The following is a 21,933-nucleotide window of genomic DNA, read 5'->3' on the forward strand; positions in this document are numbered from 1 at the left end:
TTGGTTATTACTGCATTGTCGGAACTAGAAGCACAAGCATTTCGCTACACTCGCATTAACATCTGCTAACCATGTGTTTGTGACAAATGCATTTGATTTGATTTGAGATATTGAACTCACACTAGTGTCTGTATGTTGCAGAGTGGACTGGTTAGTCCAACACAGAGCAGCTCCACTCCTCTGTCTCCCAGGTCATTGTTGCTGAGGTTCAGTTCTCTCAAGGGGGAGTTTGGTGTCTGCAGAGCTGAGGTCAGAGTCTCACAGGATTCATGTGTGATTTTACAGTCAACCAGTCTGGAGAGCGGAGATATGTCGATTAGAGGTCGGCCGATTAATTAGGGCCGATTTCAAGTTTTCATAATCGGTAATCAGCATTTTTGGATGCCGATTATGGCCGATTAAATTGCAATCCATGAGGAGACTGCGTGGCAGGCTGACCACCTGTTACGCAAGTGCAGCATCAAAAGGACCTTGTTGCTGCAAGGAGCCAAGGTAAGTTGCTAGCTAGCATTAAACTTACCTTATAAAAAACAATCTATCTTCACATAATCAATAGTTAACTACACATGGTTGATGATATTACTAGGTTAGGTGTTGCATATAATCAATGCGGTGCCTTATAATTTATCATCGAATCACAGCCTACTTCGCCAAACGGCTGATGATTTAACAAAAGCGCATTGCCGAAAAAGCACAATCATTGCACAAATGTACCTAACCATAAACATCAATGCCATTCTTAATCAATACACAGAAGTATATATATATTTTAAACCTGCATATTTAGTTGAAAGAAATTCATGTTAGCGGGCAATATTAACTAGGGAAATTGAGTCATTTCTCTTGCGTCAGGGTATATGCAGCAGTTTGGGCCATCTGGCTCGTTGCGAACTGTGTGAAGACCATTTCTTCCTAACAAAGACCGAAATTAACTTGCCCAAGTTTTACATAATCATGACATAACATTGAAGGTTGTGTAACAGCAATATTTAGACTGAGGGATGTCACCCGTTCGATAAACTGTGGAACGGTTCCGGATATCACTGAAAGAATAAACGTTTTGTTTTTCAGAAATGATAGTTTCCGGATTTGACCATATTAAATGACCAAAGGCTCGTATTTCTGTGTTTATTATATTATAATTAAGTCTATGATTTGATATTTGATAGAGCAGTCTGACTGAGCGTTGGTAGGCAGCAGCAGGCTCGTAAGCATTCATTCAAACAGCACTTTACTGTGTTTCCCAGCAGCTCTTAGCAATGCTTGACGCTGTTTATGACTTCAAGCCTATCAACTCCTGAGATCAGGCTGGCGATACTAAAGTGCCTATAAGAACATCCAATAGTCAGAGGCATATGAAATACAAATGGTATAGAGAGAAATAGTCGACGCGTCATAATTCCTTTGCGGCTGAACTCGAAAGGGGTTCCTTCATTATTTCACCGTTCGTGTCTTCCATAGAGAATGTCTTGATCTACTTCAAATACAGTCTGTGTTTTGTGCTTAAAACGCCTCTGAGTTTTGATAGTCGTGTAAATCTCGCTAGGATAAGGTAACGTTTGTCAACAAATTTTCAGAAATCCACTCTACAATTTTTTTTAAAATCTTCGCTAATATTGATCAGAGTTACCTTGTCCTATGGATATCAACACAGTTATTAAATTGGCAAGGTGGTGTAAACCTACACAAAACACAGACCTGATTTGAAGTGAATCTAAAAATATCCTATGGAATATATGAATGAAAGAACCGCTTTTCAGATTTTGCTGGAAGGTGTCATGGGATTTATGTTTCACACTTTGGTAGTAAATACATACCATGTCCATTATTAAAATAGGATTTCCTGCATATAGAAATTAGTTGTTTTCAACATTCATCACAGGTAACTTCAACTCTAGTTTTATTATTCAAACAGTTGAGAGTATGTGTCTCCTAAGCAGACTCTTCAGTATCCCTGTAACTTCAGAGAGCTGTGTGTGTGTGTGTGTGTGTGCGCGTGTGTGTGTGTACGATTATATTAATTTTACAGACAGCAGAGACTGGCAGAGCACCAGTGTGGGACAATGACATTGAATTGGCAACAGGGAAAGCAAGGTGTCTAATTTGTGATAATTGTCATTATTACAAATATATTTAAAAAAAATACAAAATCGTCCAATTAATCGGTTTCTGCTTTTTTTGGTCCTCTAAATACAAACTATATAAACACACAGTAGATACTGAAGTTATGTAACTCACACTAGTGTCTGTATGTTGCATAGTGGACTGGTTAGTCCAACACAGAGCAGCTCTACTCCTCTGTCTCCCAGGTCATTGTAGCTGAGGTCCAGTTCTCTCAGGGGGGAGTTTGGTGTCTGCAGAGCTGAGGCTAGAGTCTCACAGGATTTATATGTGAGTTTACAGCCATCCAGTCTGGAGAGAGGAGATAATCTGTTAGAAATACAAATCCTTCATTATAATGATACTGTACACATCAACTCAATAACAGAACTTACAGTGCTCTCTTGCAGGTTTTCACTACTGGCAGCAACCTCTGATAACCTTTCTCTGATGTGTTGTATGTCTTCAGGTCAAACTCCTCCAGCACCTCCTCTGACATCAGTAACAGGTAGGCCAGGGCTGAACATTGGTCAGGTTTTAGTCTTGTTTCTGAAAGAGTTCCTGAATGCAGGGAGGTCTGCATGTCTTCAACAAGAGAGTTGGCACCAAGTTCATTCAGACAGTGAAACAAGTTGATGATCCTTTCTGGTGAGGATTCCTGGTTTATCTTGTCTGAAAGGAACCTGACTGTTCTCTCAACTGTTTCCTCACTGGTCTGTGTTGTCCTTCCTGTCGGTGTCAGAAGGCCTCGTAACAGATTCTGATTGGACTCCAGTGAGAGACCCAGAAGGAAGCGGAGGAACAGGTCCAGGTGTCCATTCTCACTGTTCAAGGCCTGGTCCACTGCTGTCCTGTGTAAGTCAGACAACTGGAATGACTCTTTCTCGTCATCATCACTCGTGGGGGAGAAAACATTTTCCTTCTTGTCCAGACATGATTCTAAAGCATGCACTGCTGCTAGAAACTCCTGAATGCTCAGATGCACAAAGCTGTAGACCTTCTCTTGGTACAGCCCAGATTCCTCTTTAAAGATCTCTGTACACAATGCTGAGTACTCTGATGCCTCTGTGACATCAAGGCCACACTCTCTCAGGTCCTCCTCATAGAAGATCAGGTTGCCCTTCTGCAGCTGTTGGAAAGCCAGCTTTGCCAGTTTCAGGATCATCTCTTTGTCTGACTGTGACAGTTCCTTTGGGTTTGTCTCTGTGGCTTTGTTGTACTTCCTGTTCTTCACAATGATTTGGATGAGCATGAAGTGTAAGTACATCTGGGTCAGAGTTTTGGGGACTTCATCCTTCTCTGCCTCTTTCAGTATCATCTCAAGGACAGTGGCTGATATCCAACAGAAGACTGGCATGTGGCACATGATGCGGAGGCTCCTTGATGTCTTCATGTGTTTGATGATTTCATTGGCCAGATTCTGATCTGGGATCTTCTTCCTGAAGTACTCCTCCTTCTGTGGATCATTGAACCCTCGTACCTCTGTCACCTGGTCAACACACTCAGGAGGGATCTGATTGGCTGCTGCAGGCCGTGTGGTTATCCAGAGGAGTGCAGAGGGAAGCAGTTTCCCCTCGATGAGGTTTGTCAGCAGCACATCCACTGAGGTTGGCTTCGTGACATCACAGCACTTCTCATTGTTTTTGAAGTCTAGAGGAAGTCGACACTCATCCAGACCATCAAAAATTAAAACAGTTTTGGTTTCACCATCTTCAATGCTGTCAATCTCTTTCAGCTCTGGGAAGTAGTGGGAAAGAAGTTGCATCAGACTGTATTGGTCCTTTTTCAGGTTCAGATCACGGAAAGGAAGAGGAAACATGAAATGAACGTCCTGATTTGCTTTTCCCTCTGCCCAGTCAAGGATGACCTTCTGCACAGAGACTGTTTTTCCAATGCCAGCGATTCCTTTTGTCAGCACAGTTCTGATTGGTTTGTCTTGTCCAGGTAAAGGCTTGAAGATGTCGTTGCATTTGATTGATGTCTCTTGTGTGGTTTGTTTCTTGGATGCCATCTCTATCTGTCTAACCTCATGTTCATTATTGAGCCCTCCACTTCCACCCTCTGTGATGTAGAGCTCTGTGTAGATGTCCTTTAACAGACTTTGGTTTCCATGGTGTCCAATTCCTTCAGATATGTGTTGATACTTGTGTTTCAGTTTAGCCTTAATGTCTTGTTGGACTGTCAGCAGAGATTGACCTGTAGGAAAACAATGAGAGTTGGGACTCATAAGTTTGTGTGTTTTATAAGGGCCTTTGTACCATTCTTTGTAATATTGTATGAAACACAGTCTTACTTCTTCTGTCCAGAAGGTTGTGTGTGATCTTTAATGCATCCTCACTGTCCAAAATCTCCACTTCATTATTGTCATCTGGTAATGGTTCCTGGCTGAAAGCAGGTGGCTGATCACTCTTCATTGATACCAGGCTGGTTGTAGGGGACTCTGCTCTGGGCTTCTGGACACTGAACAAAACAGGGAGACAGATCACCTCATCAATATCACACCAATACCTAATCTACTTCCTTTTAACAACTGTATAATGGAACTTTAAGAAGTTCTGATGTTTATTTTAAAGCTACAGTCTGCAATTGGTAAATCCATTTTTGGCCATTTAAATGAATGAAATAGACCTCAATTTTATGTCATTTGTGAACACTTTTCTTTATATTTTACATGTAATCCCCTACCTCTTAGAACTGGTGTCTTGAGTCATTTTAGAGGCAGTGTTCTCCTCTCTCTCCCCAGAGAGACTCATTTTAGAGGCAGTGGTCTCTTCTCTCTCCCCAGAGAGACTCATTTTAGAGGCAGTGGTCCCCTCCCCTCTCTCCCCAGGGAGACTGGTTTTAGATGTAAGTCACAGCTCACTCAGCTGCAATAAGAAATAGCAGAACAGTTAATATTTCTGAAGAATTGTTGAAGAACCATTAGCTTCTTATGGCTGAGATCCCGTTAACGGGATCGATATGACAACAGCCAGTGAAAGTGCAGGGCACCAAAAACAGAAATCTCATAATTCAAATTCCTTTGAATACATACAAGTATTTTACACCATTTTAAAGATCAACTTGTTGTTAATCTCACCACAGTGTCCGATTTCAAAAAGGCTTTACGACGAAAGCACACCAAACGATTATGTTAGGTCTGCACCTAGTCACAGAAAAACACAGCCATTTCCTAACCAAGCAGAGGAGTCACAAAAAGCAGAAATAGAGATAAAATGAATCCCTAACCTTTGATGATCTTCATCAGATGACACTCATAGAACTTCATGATATACAATGCATGTATGTTTTGTTTGATAAAGTTCATATTTATATCCAAAAACCTCAGTTTACATTGGCGCTTTATGTTCAGTAATGAGCCACATCAATTTACAGAAATACTCATAATAAACATTGATAAAAGATACAACTATTATACATGGAACTTTAGACAAACCTCTGCTTAATGCAACCGCGGTGTCTAATTTAAAAAAAATCTTTACAGAACAAGCACACCATGCAATAATCTGAGTACAGCGCTTAGAGACCAAAACAACTATACAGATATCCGCCATGTTGTGGAGTCAACAGAAGTCAGAATAGTATTATAAATGTTCACTTACCTTTGATGATCTTCATCAGAATGCACTCCCAGGAATCCCAGTTCTACAATAAATGTTTGATTTGTTAGATAAAGTCCATCATTTATGTCCAAATACCTCCTTTTTTTTGCACGTTTAGTACACAATCCAAACTCACGATGCGCAGGCAAGTCCAGGCAAAAGTTCAGACGAGAGGTCATATTACAGTTTGTAGAAACATGCAAACGAAGTATAGAATCCATGTTTAGGATGTTTTTATCATAAATCTTCAATAATGTTCCAACCGGAGAATTCCTTTGTCTGTAGAAATGCAATGGAACATGGATCCCCTGACTCCATAACAACAGCTAGTCTACCTGGTTGGATCCTCTGACTCCATAACAGCAGCTAGTCTACCTGGTTGGATCCCTGACTCCATAACAGCAGCTAGTCTACCTGGTTGGATCCCCTGACTCCATAACAACAGCTAGTCTACCTGGTTGGATCCTCTGACTCCATAACAACAGCTAGTCTACCTGGTTGGATCCTCTGACTCCATAACAACAGCTAGTCTACCTGGATGGATCCCCTGACCCCATAACAACAGCTAGTCTACCTGGTTGGATCCTCTGACTCCATAACAACAGCTAGTCTACCTGGTTGGATCCCTGACTCCATAACAACAGCTAGTCTACCTGGTTGGATCCCTGACTCCATAACAGCAGCTAGTCTACCTGGTTGGATCCCCTGACTCCATAACAACAGCTAGTCTACCTGGTTGGATCCTCTGACTCCATAACAACAGCTAGTCTACCTGGTTGGATCCTCTGACTCCATAACAACAGCTAGTCTACCTGGTTGGATCCTCTGACTCCATAACAACAGCTAGTCTACCTGGATGGATCCCCTGACCCCATAACAACAGCTAGTCTACCTGGTTGGATCCTCTGACTCCATAACAACAGCTAGTCTACCTGGTTGGATCCCCTGACTCCATAACAACAGCTAGTCTACCTGGTTGGATCCTCTGACTCCATAACAACAGCTAGTCTACCTGGTTGGATCCCCTGACTCCATAACAACAGCTAGTCTACCTGGTTGGATCCCCTGACTCCATAACAACAGCTAGTCTACCTGGTTGGATCCCCTGACTCCATAACAACAGCTAGTCTACCTGGTTGGATCCTCTGACTCCATAACAACAGCTAGTCTACCTGGTTGGATCCTCTGACTCCATAACAACAGCTAGTCTACCTGGTTGGATCCCCTGACTCCATAACAACAGCTAGTCTACCTGGTTGGATCCTCTGACTCCATAACAACAGCTAGTCTACCTGGTTGGATCCCCTGACTCCATAACAACAGCTAGTCTACCTGGTTGGATCCGCTGACTCCATAACAACAGCTAGTCTACCTGGTTGGATCCCCTGACTCCATAACAACAGCTAGTCTACCTGGTTGGATCCTCTGACTCCATAACAACAGCTAGTCTACCTGGTTGGATCCCCTGACTCCATAACAACAGCTAGTCTACCTGGTTGGATCCCCTGACTCCATAACAACAGCTAGTCTACCTGGTTGGATCCCCTGACTCCATAACAACAGCTAGTCTACCTGGTTGGATCCTCTGACTCCATAACAACAGCTAGTCTACCTGGTTGGATCCTCTGACTCCATAACAGCCCTGTTTTGGGGGGAAATCCATTACAGCAGTACTTCATTAATTGTTAACCAGAAATTATTTGTTATTGATATAAACATGCCTGCATTGGGTCTTTAAAACTAGAATCCTTAGTTGCTACATCCATTTTTGGACTTATAAATGAATGATATTCTGAGTCATTCTTGAAGAATCTAACTTATACATTTCTCATGAGCTCAGTTCAACTGTTGTCCTCCATCAGAACCCAAAATATAAGCTTGTTTAACTCCAATGTTTGTAAAAACACAATTTAATGTTGATATCATGCATGGTCAGTCCTAGCATCCATAGCTCCATCTATGAATTTAAAAACCCTTAGCCTACAATGGTCGCGCTCCCACGAAAATCAAATTATCCTAAAACAATCCCCATCGAAAAACGAATTTTTGCATGGGCTGCATCTCAATCCACACCATCCGCCGATATCGCCCTTCAGCATCTGCGGTGGAAGGTGGCAGAGCTAGAGCGGTGTTTCTCAGACCATGAGACATCCCAAAAATCGGTTCTCACACATAATGTTACGGTAGCATCAGAACGGTTTGGCCTACAAACTAAACTCAGCACTGTCAACTGCGTTTATTTTCAGCAAACTTAACATGTGTAAATATTTGTATGAACATAAGATTCAACAACTGACACATAAACTGAACAAGTTCCACAGACATGTGACTAACAGAAATGGAATCATGTGTCCCTGAACAAAGGGGGGGGGTCAAAATCAAAAGTAACAGTCAGTATCTGGTGTGGTCACCAGCTGCATTAAGTATGGTGTGGCCACCAGCTGCATTAAGTATGGTGTGGCCACCAGCTGCATTAAGTATGGTGTGGCCACCAGCTGCATTAAGTATGGTGTGGCCACCAGCTGCATCAATATTAGTGCTCATGATAGAGGACAGACAGAACGGACTTCCTTTAGATTTTAACTTTTGACGTTGTGATACGAAACCAAAGTTTTACAAGGCAAAACATTTGCAGTGGTTTAAGGTAGATGATGGAAACTGGCCGCTTGAGTTATATTTCATGAGTTAATTTCTCCTGTGTTTTCCATCTTACTGGCCAGCTGCTACTTTGTGTCCGGCAGAGATGTTTACATTAAGCAGAGAGGAAGAGGTGAATCGACAGGGGTAATTTGGCGGAAAATCACTTCCACCAATCGAGGATTTTTTGTATGGAGGTCAATGAAAGAGTGGTGAATTTGGTCAGCAAAAAAACCTGTGTCTTATTTGTTGCATGTGGTTTATTTGATCAAATAGAAGTTTTGTAGTGATCGGGTTGTTACACGTGTACTGATATGAATTGGACACATGACAGCCCGGCAACTTTGATAAAAAACACTTCATATCGGAATATATCTTTTTTTAAATAGGATTTTAAATCTAACCTTAACCAGTCTGCTAACCTTGTGGCTAAGCATGACCTTAAATTAAGACAAAAAAATGTGTTTTTTGTCATTTTACGAAAAAGCACATTTCGACTTTGTGGCTGTGGTAACTAGTGGAAACCGTTATGCCCGTTTTTCACACGCGTGTATCTGCCCTGTCATTGGCTAGAATGCTCCCACCTGATCTGCCCTCTCATTAGCTAGAATGCTTCCACCTGATCTTGCCTCCTCTCAACTGCCTTCCATTTTTTAAAGACATTTTAATTGTTAGAGCGGCCACTATAGTACCTGGTCAATATAATGGATAATCTGATACAGCAGCCACTATAGTACCTGGTCAATATAATGGATAATCTGATACTGCAGCCACTATAGTACCTGGTCAATATAATGGATAATCTGATACTGCAGCCACTATAGTACCTGGTCAATATAATGGATAATCTGATAGAGCCTATACTATACTACCTGGTTAATATAATATAATATAATATAGGAGGAGAACTAAGGCAGCAGGTTAGGAGGAGAACTAACATGGCAGGATAGGAGGAGAACTAACACGGCAGGTTAGGAGGAGAACTAACACGGCAGGATAGGAGGAGAACTAACACGGCAGGATAGGAGGAGAACTAACACGGCAGGATAGGAGGAGAACTAACACGGCAGGTTAGGAGGAGAACTAACACGGCAGGATAGGAGGAGAACTAACGCGGCAGGTTAGGAGTAGAACTAACGCGGCAGGATAGGAGGAGAACTAACGCGGCAGGATAGGAGGAGAACTAACACAGCAGGATAGGAGGAGAACTAACGCGGCAGGATAGGAGGAGAACTAACACAGCAGGATAGGAGGAGAACTAACACGGCAGGATAGGAGGAGAACTAACACGGCAGGATAGGAGGAGAACTAACACGGCAGGATAGGAGGAGAACTAACACGGCAGGATAGGAGGAGAACTAACACGGCAGGTTAGGAGGAGAACTAACACGGCAGGATAGGAGGAGAACTAACACGGCAGGATAGGAGGAGAACTAACAGGTTAGGAGGAGAACTAACGCGGCAGGTTAGGAGGATAACTAACAGGTTAGGAGGAGAACTAACGCGGCAGGTTAGGAGGAGAACTAACACGGCAGGATAGGAGGAGAACTAACACGGCAGGATAGGAGGAGAACTAACACGGCAGGATAGGAGGAGAACTAACACGGCAGGATAGGAGGAGAACTAACACAGCAGGATAGGAGGAGAACTAACACGGCAGGATAGGAGGAGAACTAACACGGCAGGATAGGAGGAGAACTAACACGGCAGGATAGGAGGAGAACTAACACGGCAGGATAGGAGGAGAACTAACACGGCAGGTTAGGAGGAGAACTAACATGGCAGGATAGGAGGAGAACTAACAGGATAGGAGGAGAACTAACACGGCAGGTTAAGAGGAGAACTAACACGGCAGGATAGGAGGAGAACTAACACGGCAGGATAGGAGGAGAACTAACATGGCAGGATAGGAGGAGAACTAAGGCAGCAGGTTAAGAGAACTAACACAGCAGGATAGGAGGAGAACTAACACGGCAGGATAGGAGGAGAACTAACACGGCAGGATAGGAGGAGAACTAAGGCAGCAGGTTAAGAGAACTAACACGGCAGGATAGGAGGAGAACTAACACAGCAGGATAGGAGGAGAACTAACACAGCAGGATAGGAGGAGAACTAACAGGTTAGGAGGAGAACTGACACGGCAGGTTAAGAGGAGAACTAACACTAACACAGGAGACTGAGGTTAAATTTAGGAAAGGGTTAGCCTTAGCTAAAGTGCTACATTTGTTAACATATGTTGTCCCCAACTCAACCACTAGATGGAGCTGTAGGCCTTACAGATCTACTCCATCAAGCCACAACCGTAGAAACATAAACAAACCATCTACGGAGACAAATCATCAGTATCATAACACCGGAATGCAACATCCATCCACTTTATATCAGTACATCTGTAACAACCTAAACATTACAAACCTTCTATTAGATCTAATAAGCCTCACAGAACTCCACACTCCCATAGAACGTGTTCTCAACTGGCCTACCTGGTTAAATAAAGGTGACATTTATACAAAGAAAAGACCTCCATACAAAAAAAGGGGCTCATCACACAAGGACAGATTTAGGGCGGAGTAGATCCTCTCACTTCGCCTGTTCCTCTCTGTCTCTTTCCCAACTGACCCGCAGAAACTTCTCCAGACATGTATCAGAGAAGAAGATGCGATGCGAGAGATGTTACTCAGCGCAAACTCTGTCCACGAAAATAATACAAAAAAAGGGCTAATCTCACAAGGACAGATTTAGGGCGGAGTAGATCCTCTATGCTGTTGTCATAGAGATGGAGGACTCATGGATATAATCTGTTTTGGACATTGCTCTTGAGGCCTCCCACCATTTTAAAGTAGTCAACTGGGTAGGGATTCCTATGAGTTGGGAGCAATCAGCCAATGAAGAAGAAAATGTACTACTTTAAAAATGGAGATTTCCTCAATCGCACTGCCCATGCTGTCACAGAGGCTATAATGGCTAGATGGTCCCACCGGATCTAACCTCCTCCCGCCTGCCTTCCATCTTTGAGGCCATGCATTTCCATTGTTGGAGTGGTCACTTGAGTATCTTCTCAATATAATAGTCAATCTTTGCTTGCATGCAGGAACATTGGTACATTATGGGAGGGAACCTGTCTGTCTAGGGAGACTAGTGATGAACAAGTTGGGCCTATTTGAAACATCACCAACTCCTGGCAACATTTACCAGACAATATATAGAAGGAAAAACTAACTGAACATAATTTATGATGGTTTATATTTTATTTTCGTTTTGGAATCAATGATTATAGTTTTAGTTTTTCAAATGAGTTTCTTAATTATGTTAGTTTCATATTTGGTAACATAATTACGACTTTTAATCATTTAATAATGAATAAATACAAATGTATATCAGTAACCCGCAACCATACCCCTTTCTCCTGCACATGTTCCCATGGGGCAACATGAAAATGAAATAGCAATTTTCTAACTCTAACTTCCTGCAATTCAAAGAAAACATTTTCCGTTTTATAGATAATTCTACTCGTGTTGCCATGGGGACGTGTTGCCATGGGGACATGTTGCCATGGGGTGGAGGCAAATTTGACCAGCTTTTAATATGTTAACTGATGATCAACGGGCCCCACCCCGGTTGGTAATTCAACCATGCTTACTACAAGTTTAGCCGCTAGACTAATTTACCAATCTAAAAACATGTAGCTAACATGGGCTAATAGACTGACTGCTGATGCTCAACCACATTTACACACTGCACCGTGTGTTTTCTATTATTCTAACGGTCAACAGGAAAACAATGTTTTTTATTCTTGGTTGCGGGCCACCAGTTGCCCATCCCTGGTTGAGTGAATAGACCCATGCACTGCTTGAGTTCACTTGAGTTGCGATCAGTTTATCTCGCCCGGCGCACCGGGGTTTTCATTCTGAGAAAAGTTGTGGTGATGATTCAACCCGGGGTTCACAACGCGCATAGATGAGCCGGGGACGTTATATCGAGCGCATCTGCAGTTCGTCAAACGGACCACCGCCTTCCTGATCTGTCTCCAGAAAGCTTTTAACTTAATATGTGATTTAGCACAACATTTAAATAGTTTATATGCACATTGTTGAACGTCACATTTACTTGACGACACAGACTATTTGATTTAATGACAGCTTTACATAATTCCGATGCACGTCTTCTTTCAGGAAGTGAAAGTAAGCCAGTTTCCAGTCTTTTGTGCGTATAATAATCACCTTAATAATGTGCTGTCAATCGCCGAATAACAATAATACCATACCTCATAGCCCTGGAGCCTATATCACATCACATCGGATCTTATTGAATAAGCTTATCACTATCTTATTGAATAAGCTTATCACTTATCACTACTAGCTAATCACCACCAATGTAAATAAGCCTAAAATAATCATTTTTGAAAGTTTAAATCAATATCGTAATAACCGGGCGGATGTTTTACCCCCTAAATCATCACTCTCTCTCTCGAGTTCTGCATAAAATTGTAAAAGAACGCTTACAAACCTCTTAAACATTCCTCTTAATCGACAACGTTCTTCCTCCTCTTCTTCTTCTGTGGGGTTTATGGAGGACAGCACCCCAAAAGGTGTATTGCCGCCACCAACTGGACGGTTTGAAACAAAAACTTATAATAAATCAATGCGTAATAGTGAAACTAACTTCCTCCACCCTAATAAAAATAGTATATTGCCAAAACAAACACAACTCCCACTTCATTCTGTAGTTCTCCATATATCCCTTCTCAGGCTCTAGGATCTGAGAGGGTGGTGCGGCTCTAGGACCTGAGAGGGTGGTGCGGTTCTAGGATCTGAGAGGGTGGCGCGGCTCTAGGATCTGAGAGGGTGGTGCGGCTCTAGGACCTGAGAGGGTGGTGCGGCTCTAGGATCTGAGAGGGTGGCGCGGCTCTAGGATCTGAGAGGGTGGTACGGCTCGAGGACCTGAGAAGGTGGTACGGCTCTAGGACCTGAGAGGGTGGTACGGCTCTAGGACCTGAGAGGGTGGTACGGCTCTAGGACCTGAGAGGGTGGTACGGTTCTAGGACCTGAGAGGGTGGTACGGTTCTAGGACCTGAGATGGTGGTACGGCTCTAGGACCTGAGAGGGTGGTACGGCTCTAGGACCTGAGAGGGTGGTACGGCTCTAGGACCTGAGAGGGTGGTACGGCTCTAGGACCTGAGAGGGTGGTACTGCTCTAGGACCTGAGAGGGTGGTACGGCTCTAGGACCTGAGAGGGTGGTACGGTTCTAGGACCTGAGAGGGTGGTACGGTTCTAGGACCTGAGATGGTGGTACGGCTCTAGGACCTGAGAGGGCTTGGCTTGTGCCAATATTCCATGTAACTCTTATGTTGTGAAATCTTATTGTCCACAATCACTATAATTTCTATCTATCTGGACTTTCTCTCCACCTTGGCAGTGCCCTTAATTACCACAGCTATAAAGGCCACAAAGTCCACCTTCTCTCCACCTTGGCAGTGCCCTTAATTACCACAGCTATAAAGGCCACAAAGTCCACCTTCTCTCCACCTTGGCAGTGCCCTTAATTACCACAGCTATAAAGGCCACAAAGTCGTGCCATTAATTACCACAGCTATAAAGGCCACAAAGTCCACCTTCTCTCCACCTTGGCAGTGCCCTTAATTACCACAGCTATAAAGGCCACAAAGTCCACCTTCTCTCCACCTTGGCAGTGCCCTTAATTACCACAGCTATAAAGGCCACAAAGTCCACCTTCTCTCCACCTTGGCAGTGCCCTTAATTACCACAGCTATAAAGGCCGCAAAGTCGTGCCCTTAATTATCACAGCTATAAAGGCCGCAAAGTCCACTTTCTCTCCACCTCGGCAGTGCCCTTAATTACCACAGCTATAAAGGCCGCAAAGTCGTGCCCTTAATTATCACAGCTATAAAGGCCGCAAAGTCGTGCCCTTAATTACCACAGCTATAAAGGCCGCAAAGTCGTGCCATTAATTACCACAGCTATAAAAGCCACAAAGTCGTGCCATTAATTACCACAGCTATAAAGGCCACAAAGTCGTGCCATTAATTACCACAGCTATAAAGGCCACAAAGTCGTGCCATTAATTACCACAGCTATAAAGGCCACAAAGTCGTGCCATTAATTACCACAGCTATAAAGGCCACAACGTCCACCTTCTTAACCTTTAAAATGTCAGGATCCTGCTGGTGAAAGGAAACCCCTGCTTCCTGCAGTGTAGGCCAATCCACCACCATGGACTCTTCTGATGCACCATTCAAACCCTCAACCCCTTTTCACAGCTGCTAAACTAAATGCTTGTGTTCCTAGCTCCAACAGTGCAGTAGTATCTAACAATATATCAACAATACCGACAAATCTAAAATAATTAAGAAATATAGATATATGTGAAGACACACAGACAGACAGACACACAGACACACAGACAGACAGACACACAGACACACAGACAGACAGACACACAGACACACGGACATTTCCTCCTCCTAATCAGTTGAGATCTGTAGGACATTTCTGGGGTGGCAGGGTAGCCTAGTGGTTAGAGTGTTGGACTAGTAACTGAAAGGTTGCAAGTTCAAATCCCTTGAACAGGCAGTTAACCCCACTGTTCCTAGGCCGTCATTGAAAATAAGAATTTGTTCTTAACTGATTTGCCTAGTTAAATAAAAAGGTCAAATAAATACATTTCCTCCTTCTAATCATTTGAGATCTGTAGGACATTTCCTCCTCCTAATCAGTTGAGATCTGTTGGACATTTCCTCCTCCTAATCAGTTGAGATCTGTAGGACATTTCCTCCTCCTAATCAGTTGAGATCTGTAGGACATTTCCTCCTCCTAATCAGTTGAGATCTGTTGGACATTTCCTCCTCCTAATCAGTTGAGATCTGTTGGACATTTCCTCCTTCTAATCATTTGAGATCTGTAGGACATTTCCTCCTTCTAATCAGTTGAGATCTGTTGGACATTTCCTCCTTCTAATCAGTTGAGATCTGTAGGACATTTCCTCCTCCTAATCAGTTGAGATCTGTTGGACATTTCCCACCTGACCTAATTAAAGCGTCCCTGGCCCAGCTGAGCAAGTGGGCCATGATTTAAAGGACGATTCCACCAACTCCTTTGGGCCTTTTCTGTCATTTTTATTTTCCATAATGACGGAAGCAAAAATCTGGTTTTTAGACATTTTAACATATTATGTTTTTAACTACCCGGAAATATCACATTTACATAAGTATTCAGACCCTTTACTCAGTACTTTGTTGAAGCACCTTTGGCAGCGATTACAGCCTTGGGTGTGATGCTACAAGCTTGGCACACCTGTATTTGGGGAGTTTCTTCCATTCTTCTCTGCAGATCCTCTCAAGGTCTCTCCCTTACCACCTGTCTACTCCCTCTCTCCCTTACCACCTGTCTCCTCCCTCACCACCTGTATCCTCCCTCTCTCCCACTCCACCTCTCTCCCTCTCTCTCTCCTCCCTCCACCTCTCCCTCCTCTTTCCACCTCCATCCTCCCTCCACCTCCATCCTCCCTCCGCCTCTCCCTATCTCTCCGTCTCCTCCTATCTCTCAGTCTCCTCCCTTCCCACTCTCTCCCCCCTCCACCTCTCCCTCTCTCCACCTCTATCCTCCCTACACCTCATGTCCCAACACAGGTTGTCCATGTTTAAGGACCTAGAGGAAGAAATGGACCTTACGGGTAGAAGACAAAAACATCTTGAGGTTTGTTACGTTCTTTTATAATTGAATGTAGAAAAGTGTTGTGGAGAAGCTAGGCTTTCATAAAGAGACAGATGATTTAAGGGAAAGACGTCTGAAGAATTGTAAAGTTAATACAATACAGATTTCAACTTTGAAGAATGGCAAGTTTAGTCTTATTTACATGGGTGTTGATTCATATTAATTAGCCTAATCAATATGATCCAATGTGATGTTGTAGGCTACAGGGCTATGAGGTAGAGTATTATTGGTCAAGGCGACGGACAGCGCATTATCGTGATTATTATCCGCATGATGAAACTACGTTAGAAGACGTGCATCGGAATTATGTGAAGCTGTCACTAAAGAAAACACTCTCTTTCGACAAGTCAGTCAAGAGAAGGTGACGAGCAACAATGGGCATAGAAACTATTTGAATGTCGGGCTAAATCAACGTTGAAAATGCTTTCTGGCGACACCGATCAGGAAAGTGGTTGTCCGTTTGGCTCACTGCTGTGCGCTCGATAAATTGGCCGGTGCACCGTTGCATAATGTTACCCACTGGTTCAATCGTTGTCGGCACGCCATTCTTCTTCTGAATACAAGACCCAGTACGACGGGCGAGATAAACTGATCGCACCTCATGTGAACTCAAGCAGTGCATGTGTGTATTCACTAAGGGCACTATTCCAATTTATGAAATTACGCCCTGATTATTCACGCCTTTCCTACGCACTTGTCATCAGTTTATATTCAGACTTACCTTATTAAGTTGCATAACGGGCTTTGTAGGCGTGGTTACCTTGCGTGCGCTGAATAAATGTAATTTAATCACTGAAAACACCCACTTGCAGTTATCATTCAACAGCGTTTTCACACAAATTATATTGATAAATAATAAACACAGCGGTTTGATTCATCCTGAAAGTTGTCATATTCAAGTTGAATCCATGAAACATTGGAAGGTGTAAAAAAGTGTACAAGAGAGGTTGAATAGGGAGGGTCCTGTACATCTGCCCCTAATTCTCACTAATCAAGGAACCGTATAACAACGGTCCAGTCGTCGTGAACCGAGCACCAGGCGACAGGTTTAACCCGCTACGTCGGGTCTGAGTTCCATAATGATTCAAACAGGCGATATGTTCCACATTGTTGCACAACTTTCGCCTGATGCTAACGACCCTCAGGAACAACTTACACTGACGTGACAGAGGACAGAAAGGTGAACGGAATGGAATGACGCAACAATGGAAGATACAATTAGAAGGAAACGAACACTCAAGTGACAGTTATAAATGTATGTGGGTATTACTGACCCTGGTTCTCGATAGTGGCTGATATTTAATGACATGATACAAATTTAAAAATATAAAACACAGAACGCCCGGACATAGCCTATAATTAAAACATTCCGTAGCTCTTACATCGACTTGGCAGGTTCAGTCCTACAGAAGCCTAAAGCGTGGGTGTCCACATTACATCCACGCCAATTATGAGGTCACACCAGTATCGGTGCGTGGGTAAAAATCACTGTTATTAATATATAATTACTATGTCCCGGTACAATAAGAATTCAACCACACCTTTGTTTTATCACAGAACCAGAGCGCAACATCTGTCCGGTTAAGTACACAAAGCATATTGTATTTAACAGACAGTCACATGACCTACAGCAGGGTCAAGCAAGTTAATGTTTCCGACATTTTTGGACCACTAAACTATTAATTTAGTTACTGCACGTTGCAAAGAATGGTTCATAGTACCCGATGTCTGTGTGTGCACGTTCATACAAGTAGAGAAAAAAACATGTTGACTCACCCTAATCGTAGAGAAACACCAATGACATCCTCCTCTCTGTCATGTTGACAAAACGGTCTATCACTCTGTCATACAGTACACACTTTTCTTGTTTGTTGTCATAGGCTACATGGCTAATATGCTTGCTCGCCGCCCTAACTTCCATTCATGGGTAACTTTAGCTAGTTTAACGTGAGCCTTCTACATCTAGCTACATATTTAACGTCTATCCTCTCAGGCTACAACAATGTATGACTTAATGGTTGGTATCAGAATCACCATTATAATCATTGGCCAGTATGGAGAATTAAGTTAAACCAAAAGTTAGAATCCCTCTCTCCATCCATGGCTAATTTAGGAAAGGGACCATTTTAACTAGCGTTAACAACCAAGGACACACTGAAATGGAGTAATGTGGAGGGATGAGTGCATGAGTGAGTTCTGAGCGTATTCAACCCAGGCAATATACCGACTCCAGTCGTGTGGAGAAGCAGAATATTGTTGGTGGAGGTACTTCCCTATTTCTTGGTTCAGACGTTCGTCTGCCCGTTGGTCTGGTGGTGTTACCCGGAGGAGAGACTGAGGGCGACCACCAATCAGTCACAGAAGGCTCGCCACACCCGGGAGACAAACTGGGGCCCGCGGTCAGAGACGATGTCCTCTGGAATCCCATACAGACGGAACACATGCTGGAACATGCACTCCGCCAATTCCATGGCGTTAGGTAGATGAGGAAGAGGACCCAGACGACACATTTTTGAAAAACGGTCTACTATGACAAGGATTGTGGTATTACCAGACGATTCAGGAAGGTCTGTGATGAAGTCAACAGATTTGTGGGACCAATGTCTGTGAGGGATTGGCAAAGGTTGAAGCTTCCCAGAAGGAAGATGATGGGGGCGTTTGGTTTGGGCGCAGACTGGACAGGTGAGTAAGTAATCCCTTACGTCGGATGCCAGTAAGGATCACCAGAATTTCCAGGCTAGAAGTTCGGTGGTTCGTGGAATGTCCGGATGTCCTGACCCCAAGGACGTGTGACAACATTGCACCAGCTGGTGTCTCAGGAGGAGCCGGGTCTGAGGTTTGGGCCTCTTGTATGGCAGAGTGAACCTCCCACTGTACCGGTCCCATAATGCAAGAAGGAAGAATGGGTGTAGGGTCTTAGTTACTGGTCGGAAGGTCAAACTTTTTCTTTCCAAGGATGTAAGTAACATGAAAATGGAAGTGTGTGAAGAGCCCAGCAGGCTTGTCTGGAGTTTAACCTCTTGGCCCCTCTGATATATTCCAGATTACAATGATCTGTTAGGACAAGAAAGGGAATGTTTGCGCCCTCCAACCAGTGGTGCCACTCCTCGAGGGCCAGCTTGATGGAGAGGAGTTCTCTGGTCCCCACATTGTAATTCCTCTCATTGGGGGATAACTTCCTGAAGAAGGCCCAGAGATGTGATTTGGAAGGTGTTCCCACCCGCTGAGAGAGTATGGCTCCTACTTTGGAGGCATTCACCTCCAGGGTGAAAGGAAGGGTCGGATCAGGTTGGCGAAGGGCAGGAGCTGAGATGAAGAGGCATTTCAAGCTGAACGCAGTCAGGGCTGTATCAGTCCATTGAAGGGCCCGGTCTTTTGTCTGGTAAGGGCAGTGAGCGGGGCGGCAGTAGAACTGAAGTTCTGAATGAACCGGCGAAAGAAGTTGGAGAACCCAATGAAACATTGGAGTTCCTTAACGGTGGTGGGTTTGGGCCCATTACTGATGGCGGTGACTTTGTCCACATCCATGCTGACCCCTCCAGGTGTCAGTACGAAGCAGAGGAAGTTCACATGGAAGGCGCTCTTGTCAGTCTTCACATTAAAGGTTATGGTCAAGGAGCCGTTGAAGAACCTTTTGCACATGCTTTATGTGTTCCTTCAGGGAGTAAATCAGGAGGTCATCAATGTAGACGATGAGAAAGCGGTTGATCATATCCTGGAAAACCTTGTTCATAAAGGATTGGAAGACGGCTGGGGCGTTCGTAAGGCCGTAGGGCATAACCAGGTATTCGTAGTGTCCTCGAGTGGTGATAAAGGCCGTCTTCCATTCGTCGCCTTCACGTATAAGGACAAGGTTATATGCACTTCGCAGGTCGAGTTTAGTATAGATGTCGGCGCGGCCCACTTGTTCAAGGGTCGCTGGGTACAAAAGAAGAGTTCTTGACTGTGACATCATTCAGGGAACGATAATCAATACATGGACGGAGACCACCGTTCTTTTTTTCCAACGAAGAAGAAGCTGGACGCAGTCGGGGAAGAAGGACGAATTAAACCTTTTGAGTCATTCATCAATGTAGTTCTCCATTGCCTCATTTTCTGGGATAGGCAGGGGTTAAACATGGCCATTCTGTGGGGACACTCCAGGGAGTAAATCAATAGCACAGTCTCCTGGACAATGTGGTGGCAGAGTGGAGGCCTTGACTTTGCTGAAGACGTTGCTGTACTGGGCGTATGCAGAATGTATGGTGGGTGGCACTGCCGAGGCAGGGTCCTCTATGGTGGTGGCTCTGCAGGGAGATTGAGACAACTGGAGAAGCAAGTAGAATACCAGGATAGTAGTTCACCTTATTGCCACGAGATGGCAGGGTCATGATGACAAAGCCAGGGGTGTCCGAGGATGAGTAGCTATATGGGGGATGAGAGTTCCATGAGTTGAATGGTTTCAGTGTGGAAGACTCCAATCTGGAGGGTGACGCTCTGTGGTCAGGTGCGTGATGAACCCGTGCCCAATGGCTGCCTGTCTAGGGTGTTAATCCTTAAGGGAGGGGTGACGCTCTGTGGTCAGGTGCGTGATGAACCCCGTGTCTAATGGCTGCCAGTCCAGGGTGTTAATCCTAAAGGGAGGGGTGACGCTCTGTGGTCAGGTGCGTGATGAACCATGTGCCTAATGGCTGCTAGTCCAGGGTGTTAATCCTTAAGGGAGGGTGACAGGTGTTAGATCAATGTCAAGCTCTTGTACTCGCTGTTGATCGATGAATTTACCTGCTGCTCCTGAATCTATCAAGCCTTCTACGGACTTGGTAACCCCCTTCACTGTCATCAATACTGGGGCGGAGAATTGGTCCTCGGAGATATTTTGAAAAAAGGACACACCTACCTGCATGGCAGTGGAGGGACCCTTCTCATCTCTCTGTGGGGGGACAGAGCAATGCCTGAGTAGATGATCTTTCCCTCCACAGTGTTGGCAGAGCCCTTCTTGGATTTGCTTTTGACGTTCAATACACGGGACAGGAGCACGGCCCAACTGCATGGGCTCTGGAAAACTGACAGGAAGACGGAATCATGGAAAGAGAAGGTTTCGGGTTCCTGTTCTTCGGAGGTCGGCGATGAGGTGGTCGATGGCGAAACGAATGTATTGATTTAAATCCTTTAAGGTCACCTCTACAGGCCAGCTCTGCCAGAAGTTCCATGTTGAGCCCTCTTCAGTAGATGCCAAGTAAAAACAGACGGATTCCATCCACTCCCTGCAGACATGGTGCGGAACTCGAAGGCATACTCGGCAGCTGAATTGCATCCTTGTTGAAGTTCCATGAGGTCTCCTATAGGAGGGAGAGTGATCGAAGGAATGCCTCTTTGAAGAGCGTGTGGAAATAGGTCTCGGATCTGAGTTCTGTGCTGTTGGCAGTCCATATGCCGGTGGCCCAATCCGGGGCTTTGCCTGTGAGTAGAGACACAACAAAATCCACCCTGCTCTTATCGATGGCGAAGTTAGTGGGGTTGTGTTCAATGTGTTTGCTGCATTGCATCAGAAATCCCTGACATTTCCCAGGTGAACCGTCATATTTTCCAGGCATGTGTATGAACGAAGGAGGCTATCGGTTACGATACCTGGCATCGGGGGAGAAGGGACAGGCTGGCGGAGAAGATGGCACATTTCCTCCGTAAGCGCCTCTTGCTGGGTTATGATACCTGGCATCGGAGGAGAAGGGGCAGGCTGGCGGAGAAGATAGCACATTTCCTCCATAAGCTCCTCTTGCTGGGTTAGGCGCCGCAGTAGCACCGCTGAATCCATTCCGTTTTTAGGTGAGCGGTAATGAATATTCAGGGAGAAGATTCACATGCAGAGCACAGCAGATGTTGAATA

At 44.3% G+C, this 21,933-nt stretch overlaps 1 protein-coding gene across 5 annotated transcripts in view; it reads right to left on the reverse strand.

The window, feature by feature from the left end:
* Positions 1-12,927, reverse strand: part of LOC109878765 (NACHT, LRR and PYD domains-containing protein 3) — a 28,879-nt gene extending 15,952 nt beyond the window's left edge. For 3 of the 5 annotated variants that reach the window (XM_031820602.1, XM_031820601.1, XM_031820599.1), the window contains exons 1-7: positions 12,846-12,899; positions 5,703-5,745; positions 4,786-4,967; positions 4,394-4,560; positions 2,496-4,296; positions 2,239-2,412; positions 121-294 (exon numbers count right to left, since the gene is read on the reverse strand). In XM_031820602.1, coding sequence (XP_031676462.1) covers positions 121-294; positions 2,239-2,412; positions 2,496-4,296; positions 4,394-4,560; positions 4,786-4,895 — 2,426 coding nt within the window. In that variant the 5' untranslated portion in view covers positions 4,896-4,967; positions 5,703-5,745; positions 12,846-12,899. Of the gene's footprint in view, positions 1-120; positions 295-2,238; positions 2,413-2,495; positions 4,297-4,393; positions 4,561-4,785; positions 4,968-5,702; positions 5,746-12,845 lie in introns of all 5 variants that reach the window. The other 2 variants (XM_031820600.1, XM_031820603.1) reach the window with 2 other exon arrangements.
* Positions 12,928-21,933: the final 9,006 nt, after the last annotated feature.

The sequence above is a fragment of the Oncorhynchus kisutch genome, unplaced genomic scaffold (genome assembly GCF_002021735.2).
Source record: "Oncorhynchus kisutch isolate 150728-3 unplaced genomic scaffold, Okis_V2 scaffold3549, whole genome shotgun sequence".
Classification (NCBI taxonomy): Eukaryota; Metazoa; Chordata; class Actinopteri; order Salmoniformes; family Salmonidae; genus Oncorhynchus; species Oncorhynchus kisutch.